The sequence below is a fragment of the Schistocerca gregaria genome, chromosome 4 (genome assembly GCF_023897955.1).
Source record: "Schistocerca gregaria isolate iqSchGreg1 chromosome 4, iqSchGreg1.2, whole genome shotgun sequence".
In the NCBI taxonomy this organism is placed as follows: domain Eukaryota; kingdom Metazoa; phylum Arthropoda; class Insecta; order Orthoptera; family Acrididae; genus Schistocerca; species Schistocerca gregaria.
The window spans coordinates 575,555,575-575,571,456 of NC_064923.1; the positions used below are offsets into that span (position 1 = coordinate 575,555,575).

The following is a 15,882-nucleotide window of genomic DNA, read 5'->3' on the forward strand; positions in this document are numbered from 1 at the left end:
CTTACACCTTCTAGAGCACGTTGGGTGGCACGGGATACATGCGGACGTGCATTGTCCTGTTGGAACAGCAAGTTCCCTTGCCGGTCTAGGAATGGTAGAACGATGGGTTCGATGATGGTTTGGATGTACCGTACCGTGCACTATTCAGTGTCCCCTCGGCGATCACCAGAGGTGTACGGCCAGTGTAGGAGATCGCTCCCCACACCATGACGCCGGGTGTTGGCCCTGTGTGCCTCGGTCGTATGCAGTCCTGATTGTGGCGCTCACCTGCACGGCGCCAAACACGCATACGACCATCATTGGCACCAAGGCAGAAGCGACTCTCATCGCTGAAGACGACACGTCTCCATTCGTCCCTCCATTCACGCCTGCCGCGACACCACTGGAGGCGGGCTGCACGATGTTGGGGCGTGAGCGGAAGACGGCCTAACGGTGTGCGGGACCGTAGCCCAGCTTCATGGAGACGGTTGCGAATGGTCCTCGCCGATACCCCAGGAGCAACAGTGTCCCTAATTTGCTGGAAAGTGGCGGTGCGGTCCCCTACGGCAATGCGTAGGATCCTACGGTCTTGGCGTGCATCTTTGCGTCGCTGCGCTCCGGTCCCAGGTCGACGGGCACGTGCACCTTCCGCCGACCACTGGCGACAACATCGATGTACTGTGGAGACCTCACGCCCCACGTGTTGAACAATTCGGCGGTACGTCCACCCGGCCTCCCGCATGCCCACTATACGCCCTCGCTCAAAGTCCGTCAACTGCACATACGGTTCACGTCCACGCTGTCGCGGCATGCTACCAGTGTTAAAGACTGCGATGGAGCTCCGTATGCCACGGCAAACTGGCTGACACTGACGGCGGCGGTGCACAAATGCTGCGCAGCTAGCGCCATTCGACGGCCAACGCCGCTGTTCCTGGTGTGTCCGCTGTGCCGTGCGTTTGATTATTGCTTGTACAGCCCTCTCGCAGTGTCCGGAGCAAGTATGGTGGGTCTGACACACCGGTGTCAATGTGTTCTTTTTTCCATTTCCAGGAGTGTAGTTCTGCCGCAGGTTGTTGACCTCCGTTTTCTCGGTTACATTGCACATCACGAGCTTGTGATTAGGTTAGGACGTGAGTGTAGATTCAAAGCTAAGAAACGCGTCATCTGTCGCAGTTCAGTCACTGACCTCTTAATTTCACACGTAGACAGGGAATCTGACATTCCGATCGTATTGAGGGCAGCCACTTCCAACACTGCCCCGCATTACATGTAACAGCACATTAGGACAAGTGAAGTGAATCGTCACGTTTGCGTGTAGCCTTTAACTGGGCGTTAGGCCATGTGGCAACATTGTAGTGACCAGTAGCGGACGTCAACTAGCAAGTGATTCTGATTGGATTATAGGTGACCAATACATGTAATTTAGTATCTCCCAAATTCAGTGTCACCCAACCGTGAAATGGTGTGGTTGCCAAACAACGGCTGCTATTGATGCGTATGAGCTATTGGTAAAATCAAGTTCATCTACTACAGAAGTCTCAAGCTTACCCACATATCGTTCAGATACGGCTCCCTATGCATTCCCTCTCTGATCCTCAAAGAAGAGACTCCAAGTTAAACCTTTTGTTAGTGCGGTGCACCAAACTGTAACCATTACATACATCTGCAGTACCAGAGCATCGCCATCTGGACCACAGCGGAAGAGTGAGGCAGCTGGACAGCAGGCATAAAGGCATGAACACCTTCGGCGACAGGCCAGTGCATCAGCAGTGCCTGATGAAACTGGAAGAGAGACCTCTTTATTCTATCAGCTATAAAACTTATGACTGCAGTGTTTGAGACACCAAAGGAATCCTGTTTAGATTTTATGAAACATGGAAAAACAATCAACTTTGAATTCCAATGTGATACATTAATAACTCTGCCCAGAAAACTGCAATCTCAGGTGGCAGAATTTTATACACAGGAGATTTGTCAACTCATAGCTCTAACAAATTTGAGAAAACGAATGTTGCTTTTGTAGAGAAGTAATACAAGGCTTTAATTTCAGATCTTAGTAGTAAATTTGCTTTAATTATTCCACTATTTTATTTATAGCCAAGTGGAGGTTACTTTCCTTAGAGTTCTCGTGTTAGTTAAATGATCAATTCACCAAAGTAAAACGCTGAATTAACGCGGACTAACACTCCATCAAAAGTTTACCATGGACCCCTACCAGCTAACCATCTAAAGGAAAGACCAAAGTAGACTAAAATTACTAAGTAAATGGACATGAGGACTTAATCCCACAATCATCACAACAGTCTTAGCTGTCTCGAAGAGCTCTTCTGTCCAAGTGATATATGGATCTCCCCCCCCCCCCCCAAGTCTAACCTATCCCTTCCAAATATGTCCATACCCATTCACCATACACTGCTGCACCAGCAGTTAAGGTTCGCGCATCTGATCAGATGCCACTTCCCCACCCTCTACAAATTAATTTTGACTCTCCACTGTACACTCTCCTTGAGAACCCTCTGGTGCTGTCACACCTCTATTGCTGACTTCTCCACGCACTCCATGTTCTTTCCCATAGTGGATTCAGCCACCTTCCCTCGACAGACCATGAATTAATTCCTAAGATCTCTGTCAAATATAACATTTGTACTACAACTTAAGGTTCCAGCACAAAATTTCCTTGCACTGCTCCAACAATACTGCCTCCTCCTACTTACATCCTCATTCTCCCTAACTTGACCTTTCACAATATTCATCACATATCGCCTTTTACATTACATCCTCTCCAATCCTAGCTGCATCCACATCGCCTATCTACACTCATGCTCATTAATTAAGGATAATTGCAGAATGTGGTGCCACACAACGTGGCACTACACAAAACTGGCACTAATAGCGTAGGCACATTGGGAACACACACGACACAGATCTGTAAGTCCACGGTATTAGTGATAAGTTGAGAAAACTGTCCCGAAACACATGTGCTACAAAACGCCACTGTTTCCTGCGCATGTACCCCGACATGAATATGGGATATGACCACCATGCACAATTACACAGGCCGCAAAACGGGTCGGCATACTCTAGATAAGGTGGCCGAGCAGCTGCTGGGGTATAGCCTCCCATTCTTGCACCAGTGCCTGTCGGAGCTCCTGAAGTGTCCTAGGGGTTTGAAGACGTGCAGCGATACGTCGATCGAGAGCATCCCAGACATGGGAGAACACGCAGGCCACTCCATTCGCCTGATATCTTCTGTTTGAAGGTACTCCTCGACGATGGCAGCTCGGTGGTGCCGTGCATTATCATCCATCAGGAGGAAGGTGGGACCCACTGCACCTCTGAAAAGGCTGACATACTGGTTCAATGTGACGTTCCGATACATCTGACCTGGAGATACAGGTTCCTTTCAAGGACATAAAGAGGTTGGTATCTGGTTCCTGGTTCACGCCAGATGGAAACCCAGTGAGAATCACTCTTCAGACTATACCTGGACTCGTCCGTGAACATAACCTGGGACCACAGTTCCAATGACCATGTACTATGGTCACGACACCAGGCTTTACGGTCTCCCCTGTGACCAGAGGTCAGTGGAATGCATCTCCGGGTGAATAAACCATGTCTGTTCAGTCGTCTGTAGACTGTGTGTCTGGAGACAACAGTTCAAGTGGCTGAGGTAAGGTCCGGAGCAAGGCTACCTGCAGTACTCCGTGGCCGTCTGCGGGCACTGATTGTGAGGTATCGGTGTTCTTGTGGTGTTGTACACTGTGGACCTCCGTACTGTAGCGCCTGGTCACGTTTTCTGTCTGCTGGAATCGTTGCCATAATCTTGAGATCACACTTTGTGGTACGCGGAACGCCCGTGCTACGACCTGCTGTGTTTGACCAACCTCCAGTCGTCCTAGTTTTCTGCCCCTCACAACGTCAGCACTATGTGTTCACTGAGCAATTTTCAACACACAGTCACCATTAGCATGTCTGAAAACGTCTGCACACTTACTCTCTGCACCATACTCTTACATGCACCATCACACCTCTGCGTATGTGGAGTGCTGCCAGCGCCACCGTGCGAGGACCGCAGGTCAAATGCACTGATCGGTCATACCCCGAGGTGATTTAAACCCGCAAACCGCTCACCAGGGCGTTTTTTCATCATGTATCAGCATTATCCTTAATTTATGAGCATGAGTGTAGAACATGCAACTAAGAGCTCACAGAACTCCTAAGAACAATGAAGACTCCTCTCTTCACCAAACCATCAAACTTCAGGTTATTGTATTTTCCTCTTATAAGCGTCTGTTATCGACTACTGATTGTTTTATCCGCAGGCTGAAGAGATCTAAGATGGCCATTGACCAAGCACAAGTGGTTAGCACACTTGACTGGCATTCGGGAGGAAGACGTGTTCAAACCCGCGTCCGGCCATCCTGATTTACGTTTTCCATGATTTCCCTATATCGCTTGAGGCAAATGGCAGGATTGTTCTTTTGAAAGGCCATGGCCGACTTCCTTCCCCATCCTCCCTTAACCCAATCCTACCGATGACCTCGCTGTTTAGTTCCCTCTCCCGAATCAACCACCAAACCAAACATGACCATTAGTTTCGTTCAATTTTCTGTAGATCATATTCACGATAAACGTTATGAGATGGAATCTATCAGTTGAACAAAACGTTGGCGGGGCAGCTAGATTATATATATACTACTGACCATTAAAATTGTTAGACCACGAATATGACATGCTACAGACGCAAAAGTTAACCGACAGGAAGAAGATGTTGTGAGATGCAAATGATTAGCTTTTCAGAGCATTCACACAAGGTTGGCGCCCGTGGCCACACCTACAACGTGCTGACATGAGGAAAGGTTCCAACCGATTTCTCATACATAAACAGCAGTTCACCGGTGTTGCCTGGTGATACGTTGTTGTGATGCCTCATGTAAGGAGGAGAAATGCGTACCATCACGTTTCAAACTTTGATAAAGGTCGGATTGTAGCCTATCGCGATTGCGGTTTATCGTACCGCGACATTGCTGCTCCCGTTGGTCGAGATCCAATGACTGTTAGCAGAATAAGGAATCGTTGGGTTGAGGAGGGTAATACGGAACGCCGTGCTGGATCCCAACGGCTTCGTATCACTAGCAGTCGAGATGACATGGCTGTAACGGATCGTGCAGCCACGACTCGATCCCTGAGTCAACAGACGGGGACGTTTGCAAGAGAACAACCATTTGCACGAAGAGTTTGACGACGTTTGCAGCAGCATGGACTATCAGCTCGGATACCATGGCTGCGGCTACCCTTGACGCTGCCTCACAGACATGAGCGCCTGCGATGGTGTACTCAACGACGGACCTGGGTTCACGAATGGCAAAACGTCATTTTCTCGGATGAATCCAGGTTCTACTTACAGTATCATGATGGTCACATCCGTGTTTGGCGACATCGCAGTGAACGCATATTGGAAACGTGTATTCGTCATCGCCATACTGGCATATCACCCGGCATGATGATATGGGGTGCGATTGGTTACACGTCTCGGTCTCCTCGTGTTCGCAATGACGTCACTTTGAACAGTGGACGTTACATTTCAGATGTGTTACGACCCGTGGCTCTGCCCTTCATTCGATCCCTGCGAAACCCTACATTTCAGCAGGATAATGCACAACCGCATGTTGCAGGTGCTATACGGGCCTTTCTGGATACAGAAAGTGTTCGCCTGCTGCGCTGGCCAGCACATTCTCCAGATCTCTCCCCAACTGAAACGTCTGGTCAATGGTGGCCGAGCAACTGGCTCGTCACAATACGCTAGTCACTACTCTTGATGAACTATGGTATCGTGTTGAAGCTGCATGGGCAGCTGTACCTGTACACGGCAATCAAGCTCTGTTTGACTCAATGCCCAGGTGTATCAAGGCCCTTGTTACGGCCAGAGGTGGTTGTTATTGGTACTGATTTGTCAGGATCTATGCACGCAAATTGCGTGAAAACGTAATCACATGCCAGTTCTAGTATATTTGTCCGATGAATACCCGTTTGTCATCTGCATTTCTTCTTAGTGTAGCAATTTTAATGGCCAGTAGTATATATATACGGGGGGCTGCAAAACAATGCCAACAAACTTCGAGGGGCTGTAGAGGATGTCTTGAGGAAAGAATAGATTATATGAAACCATGTCTGGAAACGGCATCCAATGACGCTACAGATTGTCTAAGCTATAGTCGCCCGCGCCTACCACTAGGCCACCTCTTCGGCAGCAAACGTGACAGTGTATGCTGTCAAAGCGCAGGAGGAACGTCTCGCAGTGTTGTTTGTTATTCAGTGATCACGACTGATTGCCAGACTCGCCAGTGGAGAAGATGGAGCTAGCTGCTGTGTAAAAAATTCTTGTCTCCTATGGATGTGATACTGAGTTGCCTTGGTAGGGAACGGTTTCATACAAGGGTTTTCATTTGCAGTTTATTTTTCTCCTGGGACCCTCCAAAATCTGAAAGTTTTTCGGTATACAGGAAAAAAAATAAAACGCAGACGGATACTCGTGTTCGAAACCGTCATCCACCAAGGCTACAGAGCGTCGCTTTCATAGGAGACAAGGGCTGCCTACTCTGCAGCCACCTCCGCCTTCCGCCTTGCCCGCTGGTTATCGTTACCATTAGTAACGGTGACTCAATAGATAGGAACATTGCGAGAGATTAGCCTTCTGGGACACACTGTATGTACAACTGGCAGATTATTTCTATTTAAGAATCCTCTGTACTCCTACCTACGCGCGGCCCGCATCTTGTGGTCGTGCGGTAGCGTTCTCGCTTCCCGCACCCGGGTTCCCGGGTTCGATTCCCGGCGGCGTTAGGGATTTTCTCTGCCTCGTCATGGCTGGGTGTTGTGTGATGTCCTTAGGTTAGTTAGGTTTAAGTAGTTCTAAGTTCTAGGGGACTGATGACCATAGATGTTAAGTCCCATAGTGCTCTGAACCATTTGAACCTACCTAAGCGTAAGTTAGATTCATTAGAGGCGAGCGGAGATCACTTCCTCTTCTATTACTCTGCTGATGGTTATCTCTTACTCTCAAACTGCATTGTATTGTTGACAACAAATTTCATGAGTGGGTAAATCTACTGTAGATCGTGGTTAACATTCCTAGTTGTTTAAAGAAATGCCTACGAGATGTATGTGTGTGAACATTACAAAAGTTTAAATTCCTTTTTTTTCCAAAGAATACTTTTTTGCTTAAGAGAGGAATTACTCCAGAATATTATCTCACAGGACATCAGTGAATGAAAATATGTAAATCATGTTAACTTACTGATTCCTGTACTACTATATTGTTTTCCCACTGTAAGCTTTACCGATATTCACACCCCATAACTGATAGGTGCTAAAAATATCAACCTTCACTTATGAGTTTACCTTTCTCTACGTAGTGTGACCCAAAGTCTTGAAATCCACTACTGTTTTCATGTATCTATTTGAATGTTTGCCTTTACATTGGCTAACCATAAGACTCGACATTTCCAGACGGCCAACTCCGCTGCCACGGCGATGTACTTCCTGAGCAAAAACCAGAGAGTCCAGGAGAAGCTGTACCAGGAGCTGAGGGCGCAGCTGCCGGACTCACCCTCTCAGCCGCTCACTGCGGACAAGTTGGAGGCCTGCAAATACCTCAAAGCCTGCGTCAAGGAGGCCATGAGGTGAGCACGCAGGTCTGCAATGTGTGCGCATACAGTGTGTGTGTGTGGCGTCCAAATTGTAGTGGCTGTGACAGTGCTCGCAACATTGCTGCGGATATGCTTTCTGCAGGTTGTGATGAGTCTTGATACTAAAGGCAACCACATCGTTATTGCACAAGCTCCATCAGCATTAGGATATTCAATCAGTATTCGGATATTCCTCGAATGACGAGACTAATGAATGACTTATTAATCGAGAACCAAGAACCAGGTGCCAAGGAATAAATACCGTCTATTATTTAGTTTTAATGGTTTTCGCGATAAAAAATCCCATAATTGTGCAGTCGTAATCACGCTGTAAGAGGTCTGATAAAGCCACGATAAATAAAAAAACCTGAAAGCGTTACTTATATCCTCGATTCAATAGTACAAAAAAGTGCATAGTCCTGTTCCATCGCTGCTGTTGTTGCGGTTATAGCGTCCCCAGTGAGGTAATAAGAAAACACTTAAAAGACAGTATTTATAAAGAGGAGACATTTAAAATTTGAATAATATATTTCTATCATGTAGCTGTAAAATAATAATTTCTCTGTGTAAGTTTCGAGTGCAAAGAAATATAACAAAATGATCTAAAGATATGACAAGATACGCCCTTTTGTTAATTTTTTAGTCGTCTTCACTTCTTCTCTTGTCTTGGTTGCGTGTAGACGGACATCTTGCGAGTGCTGGCAAATGTAAGCATATTTGTACTAATTATGCAGACAATATATTCATTTAATATTATTGTGCACTTTTAATTTGTAAGAGGTGATCCCGAATTCATGTCCACCTTCCTTGAATTAACCTGCATTCAGGTAATTTACAGTTCAACAATCGCAGCGGCCGATGCAGCCAACGACGCCATTACGTGCTGATATTAACTTATAAAATTTAGCGGAAGCGAAATACTCGCCCGCTATTAACGTAATACACATTTTTTCTCCACAGCCACAAGAAGGTGCAGAAAATAAGTAGCTTTAAGATTCTTATTTTCAGTACCATAGCCGATAGCCAGAGCCAGGACTCCGACTACAATACAATGGTTGACGGTGGTAAGAAAAAATACTCTCGCGCGTGTGTGGGCCGCAATTGTAGTTAATCACTAAAGATCTTTTGCTTTAAAGTGAGTTGACTAGCCGAGGAAATTAATATGAAAACTTTATTACATTGTTCATCTTATATGTTCACGTTTTAAGACTCAGTGAGTCTAACGTTCATTAACGTAACAAATAATCTAACATTAATATTCTTAAAAAGGAGAACTTCAGGACAACATGTAATCGTAAATCAAAATTGAATGAAATGTGATTTTTATTAGGGCCCACCACGTAAGTCGGCAACAATCAAAATAACAATAATAATATATTAAATTACGACGGCCGACGGAAGCGAGATGGTCTTCATCCGTAAGACTGTTTTGATACACATCGCCACACCAGTGCATTCTGTGCAAGCCTCTTCATCTCTGTATAATTTTATAATTATAATATTATTGTATTAATCCATCAGCCTCCCTCTCTAATTCTTACTTTCCACACTTCCCTACGTTACTAAACTGACATTTCTTGATTCCTCCGTGTATGTCCTATGAACGCATGCCTTGTTTTGGTCAGGTTGTGCCTTTTTTTTTTACTCCAGTGACATTTAATACCCTCTAAAGTTGTAAAACTACCGTAGACTGTCGTAGCTAAGCGAAGGCTACGGTAGTTTCCCTAAAGACTTGGGCAGCGAAGATCCTACATGGCTTTTGAACATAAAATCGGTTCAGCTACAAGTACTTTATTTAGAAGCATGACCGATTTCGTAGCATTATACTTGTAACTGCATGATCAGGTACAATAAAATCGTCATGTTCTGATCAAAAAAGGGCATGGGATGACCCAGCGTTCATAGTCAGCAATTTTTCGCTACATAGCGAACATCAATTATGAAATATCGTAAAAGCAGCATAGAACTATCCCCTGATACGATCCCGTGACACGAGTATCTGTGGAGTTAAAGAGGATCCCAGATACCGATAAAATGCTCAAAAACCGGCCTCACATGATCATCTATGGGATTATTTAAAATTAATCAGCACCGTTCCCTCATTTACCATCGTAGGCGCTCGCACTGGATATGTAATAACAGGCGGTTTGTCAAGATGGAACTGCGGAAGCGCCATACTCGTATAGAGACATGGATAGAAGGTTCATGTGACGCAAAAAATATGTGTATCAATCACCACTTCCATATTGCGTCAAGCTCATATAAAACATGTTTCTGTTACTCATAAACAACTTTCGCGTTTATCACTAATATCAGGAAACCTTTGCCGTTGATCAAGAAGAAGAACATTCTATTGAGTACAACATAACAACAATAATTATACAGGTTATTTTATGTTTATTCACGTAAACTGTACTTGCATCAGAAGTAACTTTTTGTTGTATAAAAACTTAGGAGGAACATTATCAATTTATTTTTATTACTTATAAAATGCAATTTATGTTCTGTAAGGATACAAAAACACACGATGGTTTTAGACTGAATGATACGCCGTTCTAATTATCAAACAAAAAAAGAGAAGTTGTTGACTTGTACACATAACTTACGTTTGTTTCCCTTCCAAGATTACCAATACTACCGCTAATCCTACCATTTACTACGTCATTCATTTACAGTACCAAAACTACGGGTCAGTAATTTTGACAGTATGCAACACCAGTACCTCCTCATTACTTATTCGACCTACCCGCATAACCTTCAACAATTTCTGTAGCACAACATCTGCAAAGCCTGTGTTTTCCTCTCGTCTGATAACTTACCGCTCACGTTTCACTACCATACCAGGCCACATTCCAGAAAACTACTTCCTAACATTTAATTTTGTATTCGATGTTAACAAATTTCCCTTCTTTCAGCAGTGTTTTTCTATTTATTTGCAGTCTTCAAATAATATCTTTTTACTTCTGCCATTAGCACTTGTTTTGATATCCAAATAGTATAATTCATTCATTACTTTTAGTGTCTCATTTCCTAACTTAATTCCCTCAGTATCACTGATTTAATTCGACCACAATCCATCACCGTCCTTTTACTTCCGTTGATGTTCATGTAAAAACCTGTTTCCAAAGCTCTATCCATTTCATTCGAATGCTTATCCAAGTCCTTTATCCTCATTAACGGGATTACAAAGACGTTGGTTAACCTCCAAGCTTTTATATCTTCTCCCTGGACTTTAATCCCTTATCCAAATTGCTCCTTGATTGCCTTTAGCGCTTTCTCATCATATATATTGAAAAAAGCCAGAGATAGACAACAACTCTATCTCAAACCCTTGTCAACCACTGCTTCCCTCTCATGCCCTTCGACTCCTATAACAACTGCCCGGTTTCTGTATAAGCTGCGTATAAGTTTCAGCTGTCTGTATATTATCCCTGTTAACTTTAGAATTCCAGAGAGTGTGTTACAGTTAATTTTGTCATCATATTTCTCTCAATATGCAAATACTATGAACGTATGTTTGCCTACATTCGGGCTGTATTTAAAAATAGGTCGTAGGGGCAATACTGCCTAATGGTCCCTTTGAATCTCTCTATCACTCCTGATTATTTGAGTTTATCCAAGTCCAGTCTCCTTAATATCCTTCCTTTCTCCAGTCTTTTCCGTTTTTCTGCAACTCATAACCAATAAATTATAGTTAGATTTCACTTCCGTTCCTGGAAAAATTTTGAAGTTTAAAACATGGTTTTGAAATGTTTGTCTTGCCGTTATGTAAATCACGTGAAATTTCCTGATATCTTCAGGTTCTTTCATGTACACAGTCTTCTTTCCTAACTGTTAAATTTTTACCATTAGTTCTTTAATATCTCCTAAAATTGAATTGCATAAGAGTCTGTTTTATTTGTTACTGCTAACAGCATGTTTCAAGGAATCACATTTATTGGCATTTCTACAGTGAGGTGTACATGTTATGTTGTCAGACTGCATCCTGTGGCAATAGGGGGCAGCCGACAGGTGACAGTGGACAACCTGGTGCTCAGCAACTACCGTATACCTCGAGGGGTGAGTAGACAACTCTACGACCAGTTGTTGCTCTCATACCAGCACTATTTCTTGAAAACTGCAATAAAAACTACGATATGCTGGAGAACTTTAGTATTTAATACCTGTATAATGTGAAGTCCAGCCATTTTGATGTCTAAAACAAGTATTTACTCTCCTGTGATAGATGCATACAAATTCTAAACATTACAAGTAAACTTTACTGGATAGTAGGGAATATGTGTAGTTTATTCTTGGTGCTCATCACGCAAATACAGAACATGAAATGTTGGATGAGTGAGGATGTATTGTCTTGTTAGACTGTAGTCACAGAAGATATGTCAGTAGTAGGATTCAAACTGGCGACATCTGGAACTATTACCAGCAGTCTTATATACACTCCTGGAAATTGAAATAAGAACACCGTGAATTCATTTTCCCAGGAAGGGGAAACTTTATTGACACATTCCTGGGGTCAGATACATCACATGATCACACTGACAGAACCACAGGCACATAGACACAGGCAACAGAGCATGCACAATGTCGGCACTAGTACAGTGTATATCCACCTTTCGCAGCAATGCAGGCTGCTATTCTCCCATGGAGACGATCGTAGAGATGCTGGATGTAGTCCTGTGGAACGGCTTGCCATGCCATTTCCACCTGGCGCCTCAGTTGGACCAGCGTTCGTGCTGGACGTGCAGACCGCGTGAGACGACGCTTCATCCAGTCCCAAACATGCTCAATGGGGACAGATCCGGAGATCTTGCTGGCCAGGGTAGTTGACTTAACCTTCTAGAGCACGTTGGGTGGCACGGGATACATGCGGACGTGCATTGTCCTGTTGGAACAGAAAGTTCCCTTGCCGGTCTAGGAATGGTAGAACGATGGGTACGATGACGGTTTGGATGTACCGTGCACTATTCAGTGTTCCCTCGACGATCACCAGAGGTGTACGGCTAGTGTAGGAGATCGCTCCCCACACCATGATGCCGGGTGTTGGCCCTGTGTGCTTCGGTCGTATGCAGTCCTGATTGTGGCACTCACCTGCACGGCGCCAAACACGCATAGGACCATCATTGGCACCAAGGCAGAAGCGACTCTCATCGCTGAAGACGACACGTCTTCATTCGTCCCCCCATTCACGCCTGTCGCGACACCACTGGAGGCGGGCTGCACGATGTTGGGGCGTGAGCGGAAGACGGCCTAACGGTGTGCGGGACCGTAGCCCAGCTTCATGGAGACGGTTGCGAATGGTCCTGGCCGATACCCCAGGAGCAACAGTGTCCCTAATTTGCTGGGAAGTGGCGGTGCGGTCCCCTACGGCACTCCGTAGGATCCTACGGTCTTGGCGTGCATCCGTGCGTAACTGCGGTCCGGTCTACATCTACATCTACATGACTACTCTGCAATTCACATTTAAGTGCTTGGCAGAGGGTTCATCGAACCACAATCATACTATCTCTCTACTATTCCACTCCCGAACAGCGAGCGGGAAAAACGAACACCTAAACCTTTCTGTTCGAGCTCTGATTTCTCTTATTTTATTTTGATGATCATTCCTACCTATGTAGGTTGGGCTCAACAAGATATTTTCGCATTCGGAAGAGAAAGTTGGTGACTGAAATTTCGTAAAAAGGTCTCGCCGCGACGAAAAACGTCTATGCTGTAATGACTTCCATCCCAACTCGTGTATCATATCTGCCACACTCTCTCCCCTATAACGCGATAATACAAAACGAGCTGCCCTTTTCTGCAGCCTTTCGATGTCCTCCGTCAATCCCACCTGGTAAGGATCCCACACCGCGCAGCAATATTCTAACAGAGGACGAACGAGTGTAGTGTAAGCTGTCTCTTTAGTGGACTTGTTGCATCTTCTAAGTGTCCTGCCAATGAAACGCAACCTTTGGCTCGCCTTCCCGACAATATTATCTATGTGGTCCTTCCAACTGAAGTTGTTCGTAATTTTAACACCCAGGTACATAGTTGGCTTGACAGCCTTGAGAATTGTACTATTTATCGAGTAATCGAATTCCAACGGATTTCTTTTGGAACTCATGTGGATCATCTCACACTTTTCGTTATTTAGCGTCAACTGCCACCTGACACACCATACAGCAATCTTTTCTAAATCGCTTTGCAGCTGATACTGGTCTTCGGATGACCTTACTAGACGGTAAATTACAGCATCATCTGCGAACAGTCTAAGAGAACTGCTCAGATTGTCACCCAGGTCATTTACATAGATCAGGAACAGTAGAGGTCCAAGGACGCTACCCTGGGGAACACCTGATATCACTTCAGTTTTACTCGATGATTTGCCGTCTATTACTACGAACTGCGACCTTCCTGACAGGATATCACGAATCCAGTCGCACAACTGAGACGATACCCCATAGCTCCACAGCTTGATTAGAAGTCGCTTGTGAGGAACGGTGTCAAAAGCTTTCCGGAAATCTAGAAATACGGAATCAACTTGAGATCCCCTGTCGATAGCGGCCATTACTTCGTGCGAATAAAGAGCTAGCTGCGTTGCACAAGAGCATTGTTTTCTGAAGCCATGCTGATTACGTGTCAATAGATCGTTCCCTTCGAGGTGATTCATAATGTTTGAATACAGTATATGCTCCAAAACCCTACTGCAAACCGACGTCAATGATATAGGTCTGTAGTTAAATGGATTACTCCTACTACCCTTCTTGAACACTGGTGCGACCTGCGCAATTTTCCAATCTGTAGGTACAGATCTATCGGTGAGCGAGCAGTTGTATATGAGTGCTAAGTAGGGAGCTATAGTATCAGCGTAATCTGAAAGGAACCTATTCGGTATACAATCTGGACCTGAAGACTTGCCCGTATCAAGCGATTTGAGTTGCTTCGCAACCCCTAAGGTATCTACTTCTAAGAAACTCATGCTAGCAGATGTTCGTGTTTCAAATTCTGGAATATTCCATTCGTCTTCCCTGGTGAAGGAATTTCGGAAAACTGCGTTCAATAACTCCGCTTTAGCGGCACAGTCGTCGATAACAGTACCATCGGCACTGCGCAGCGAAGGTATTGACTGCGTCTTGCCGCTTGTGTACTTTAGATACGACCAGAATTTCTTCGGATTTTCTACCAAATTTCGAGACAATGTTTCGTTGTGGAACCTATTAAAGGCATCTCGCATCGAAGTACGTGCCAAATTTCGCGCGTCTGTAAATTTTAGCCCATCTTCGGGATTTCGCGTTCTTCTGAACTTCGCATGCTTTTTCCGTTGCCTCTGCAACAGCGTTCGGACCTTTTTTGTGTACCACGGGGGATCCGTTCCATCTCTTACCAATTTATGAGGTATGAATCTCTCAATTGCTGTTGCTACTATATCTTTGAATTTGAGCCACATCTCGCCTACATTCGCATAGTCAGTTCGGAAGGAATGGAAATTGTCTTTTAGGAAGGCTTCTAGTGGCACTTTATCCGCTTTTTTAAATAAAATTATTTTGCGTTTGTTTCTGATGGATTTGGAAGTAATGGTATTGAGCCTAGCAACAATGACCTTGTGATCACTAATTCCTGTATCAGTCATGATGCTCTCTATCAGCTCTGGATTGTTTGTGGCCAAGAGGTCAAGTGCGTTTTCGCAACCATTTACAATTCGCGTGGGTTCGTGGACTAACTGCTCGAAATAATTTTCGGAGAATGCATTTAGGACAATCTCGGAAGACGTTTTCTGCCTACCACCGGTTTTGAACAAGTATTTTTGCCAACATACCGAGGGTAGGTTGAAGTCCCCACCAACTATAACCGTATGAGTGGGGTATTTATTTGTTACGAGACTCAAACTTTCTCTGAACTGTTCCGCAACTGTATCATCGGAGTCTGGGGGTCGGTAGAAGGAGCCAATTATTAACTTAATTCGGCTGTTAAGTATAACCTCCACCCACACCAATTCGCACCGAGTATCTACTTCGACTTCACTACAAGATAAACCACTACTGACAGACACAAACAGTCCACCACCAATTCTGCCTAATCTGTCTTTCCTGAACACCGTCTGAGACTTTGTAAAAATTTCTGCAGAACTTATTTCAGGCTTTAGCCAGCTTTCTGTACCCAGGTCGACGGGCACGTGCACCTTCCGCCTACCACTGGCGACAACATCGATGTACTGTGGAGACCTCACGCCCCACGTGTT

The 15,882-nt window shown here is 44.8% G+C and overlaps 1 protein-coding gene across 1 annotated transcript in view; it reads left to right on the forward strand.

Annotated features, from left to right (window-relative positions):
• LOC126266725 (probable cytochrome P450 301a1, mitochondrial) overlaps positions 1–15,882 on the forward strand; it is a 172,134-nt gene that overhangs the window by 144,062 nt on the left and 12,190 nt on the right. Inside the window, exons 9-10 of the mRNA XM_049971201.1 lie at positions 7,489–7,661; positions 11,645–11,726. Of these exons, the coding sequence (XP_049827158.1) occupies positions 7,489–7,661; positions 11,645–11,726 (255 nt within the window). The remainder of the gene's footprint in view (positions 1–7,488; positions 7,662–11,644; positions 11,727–15,882) is intronic.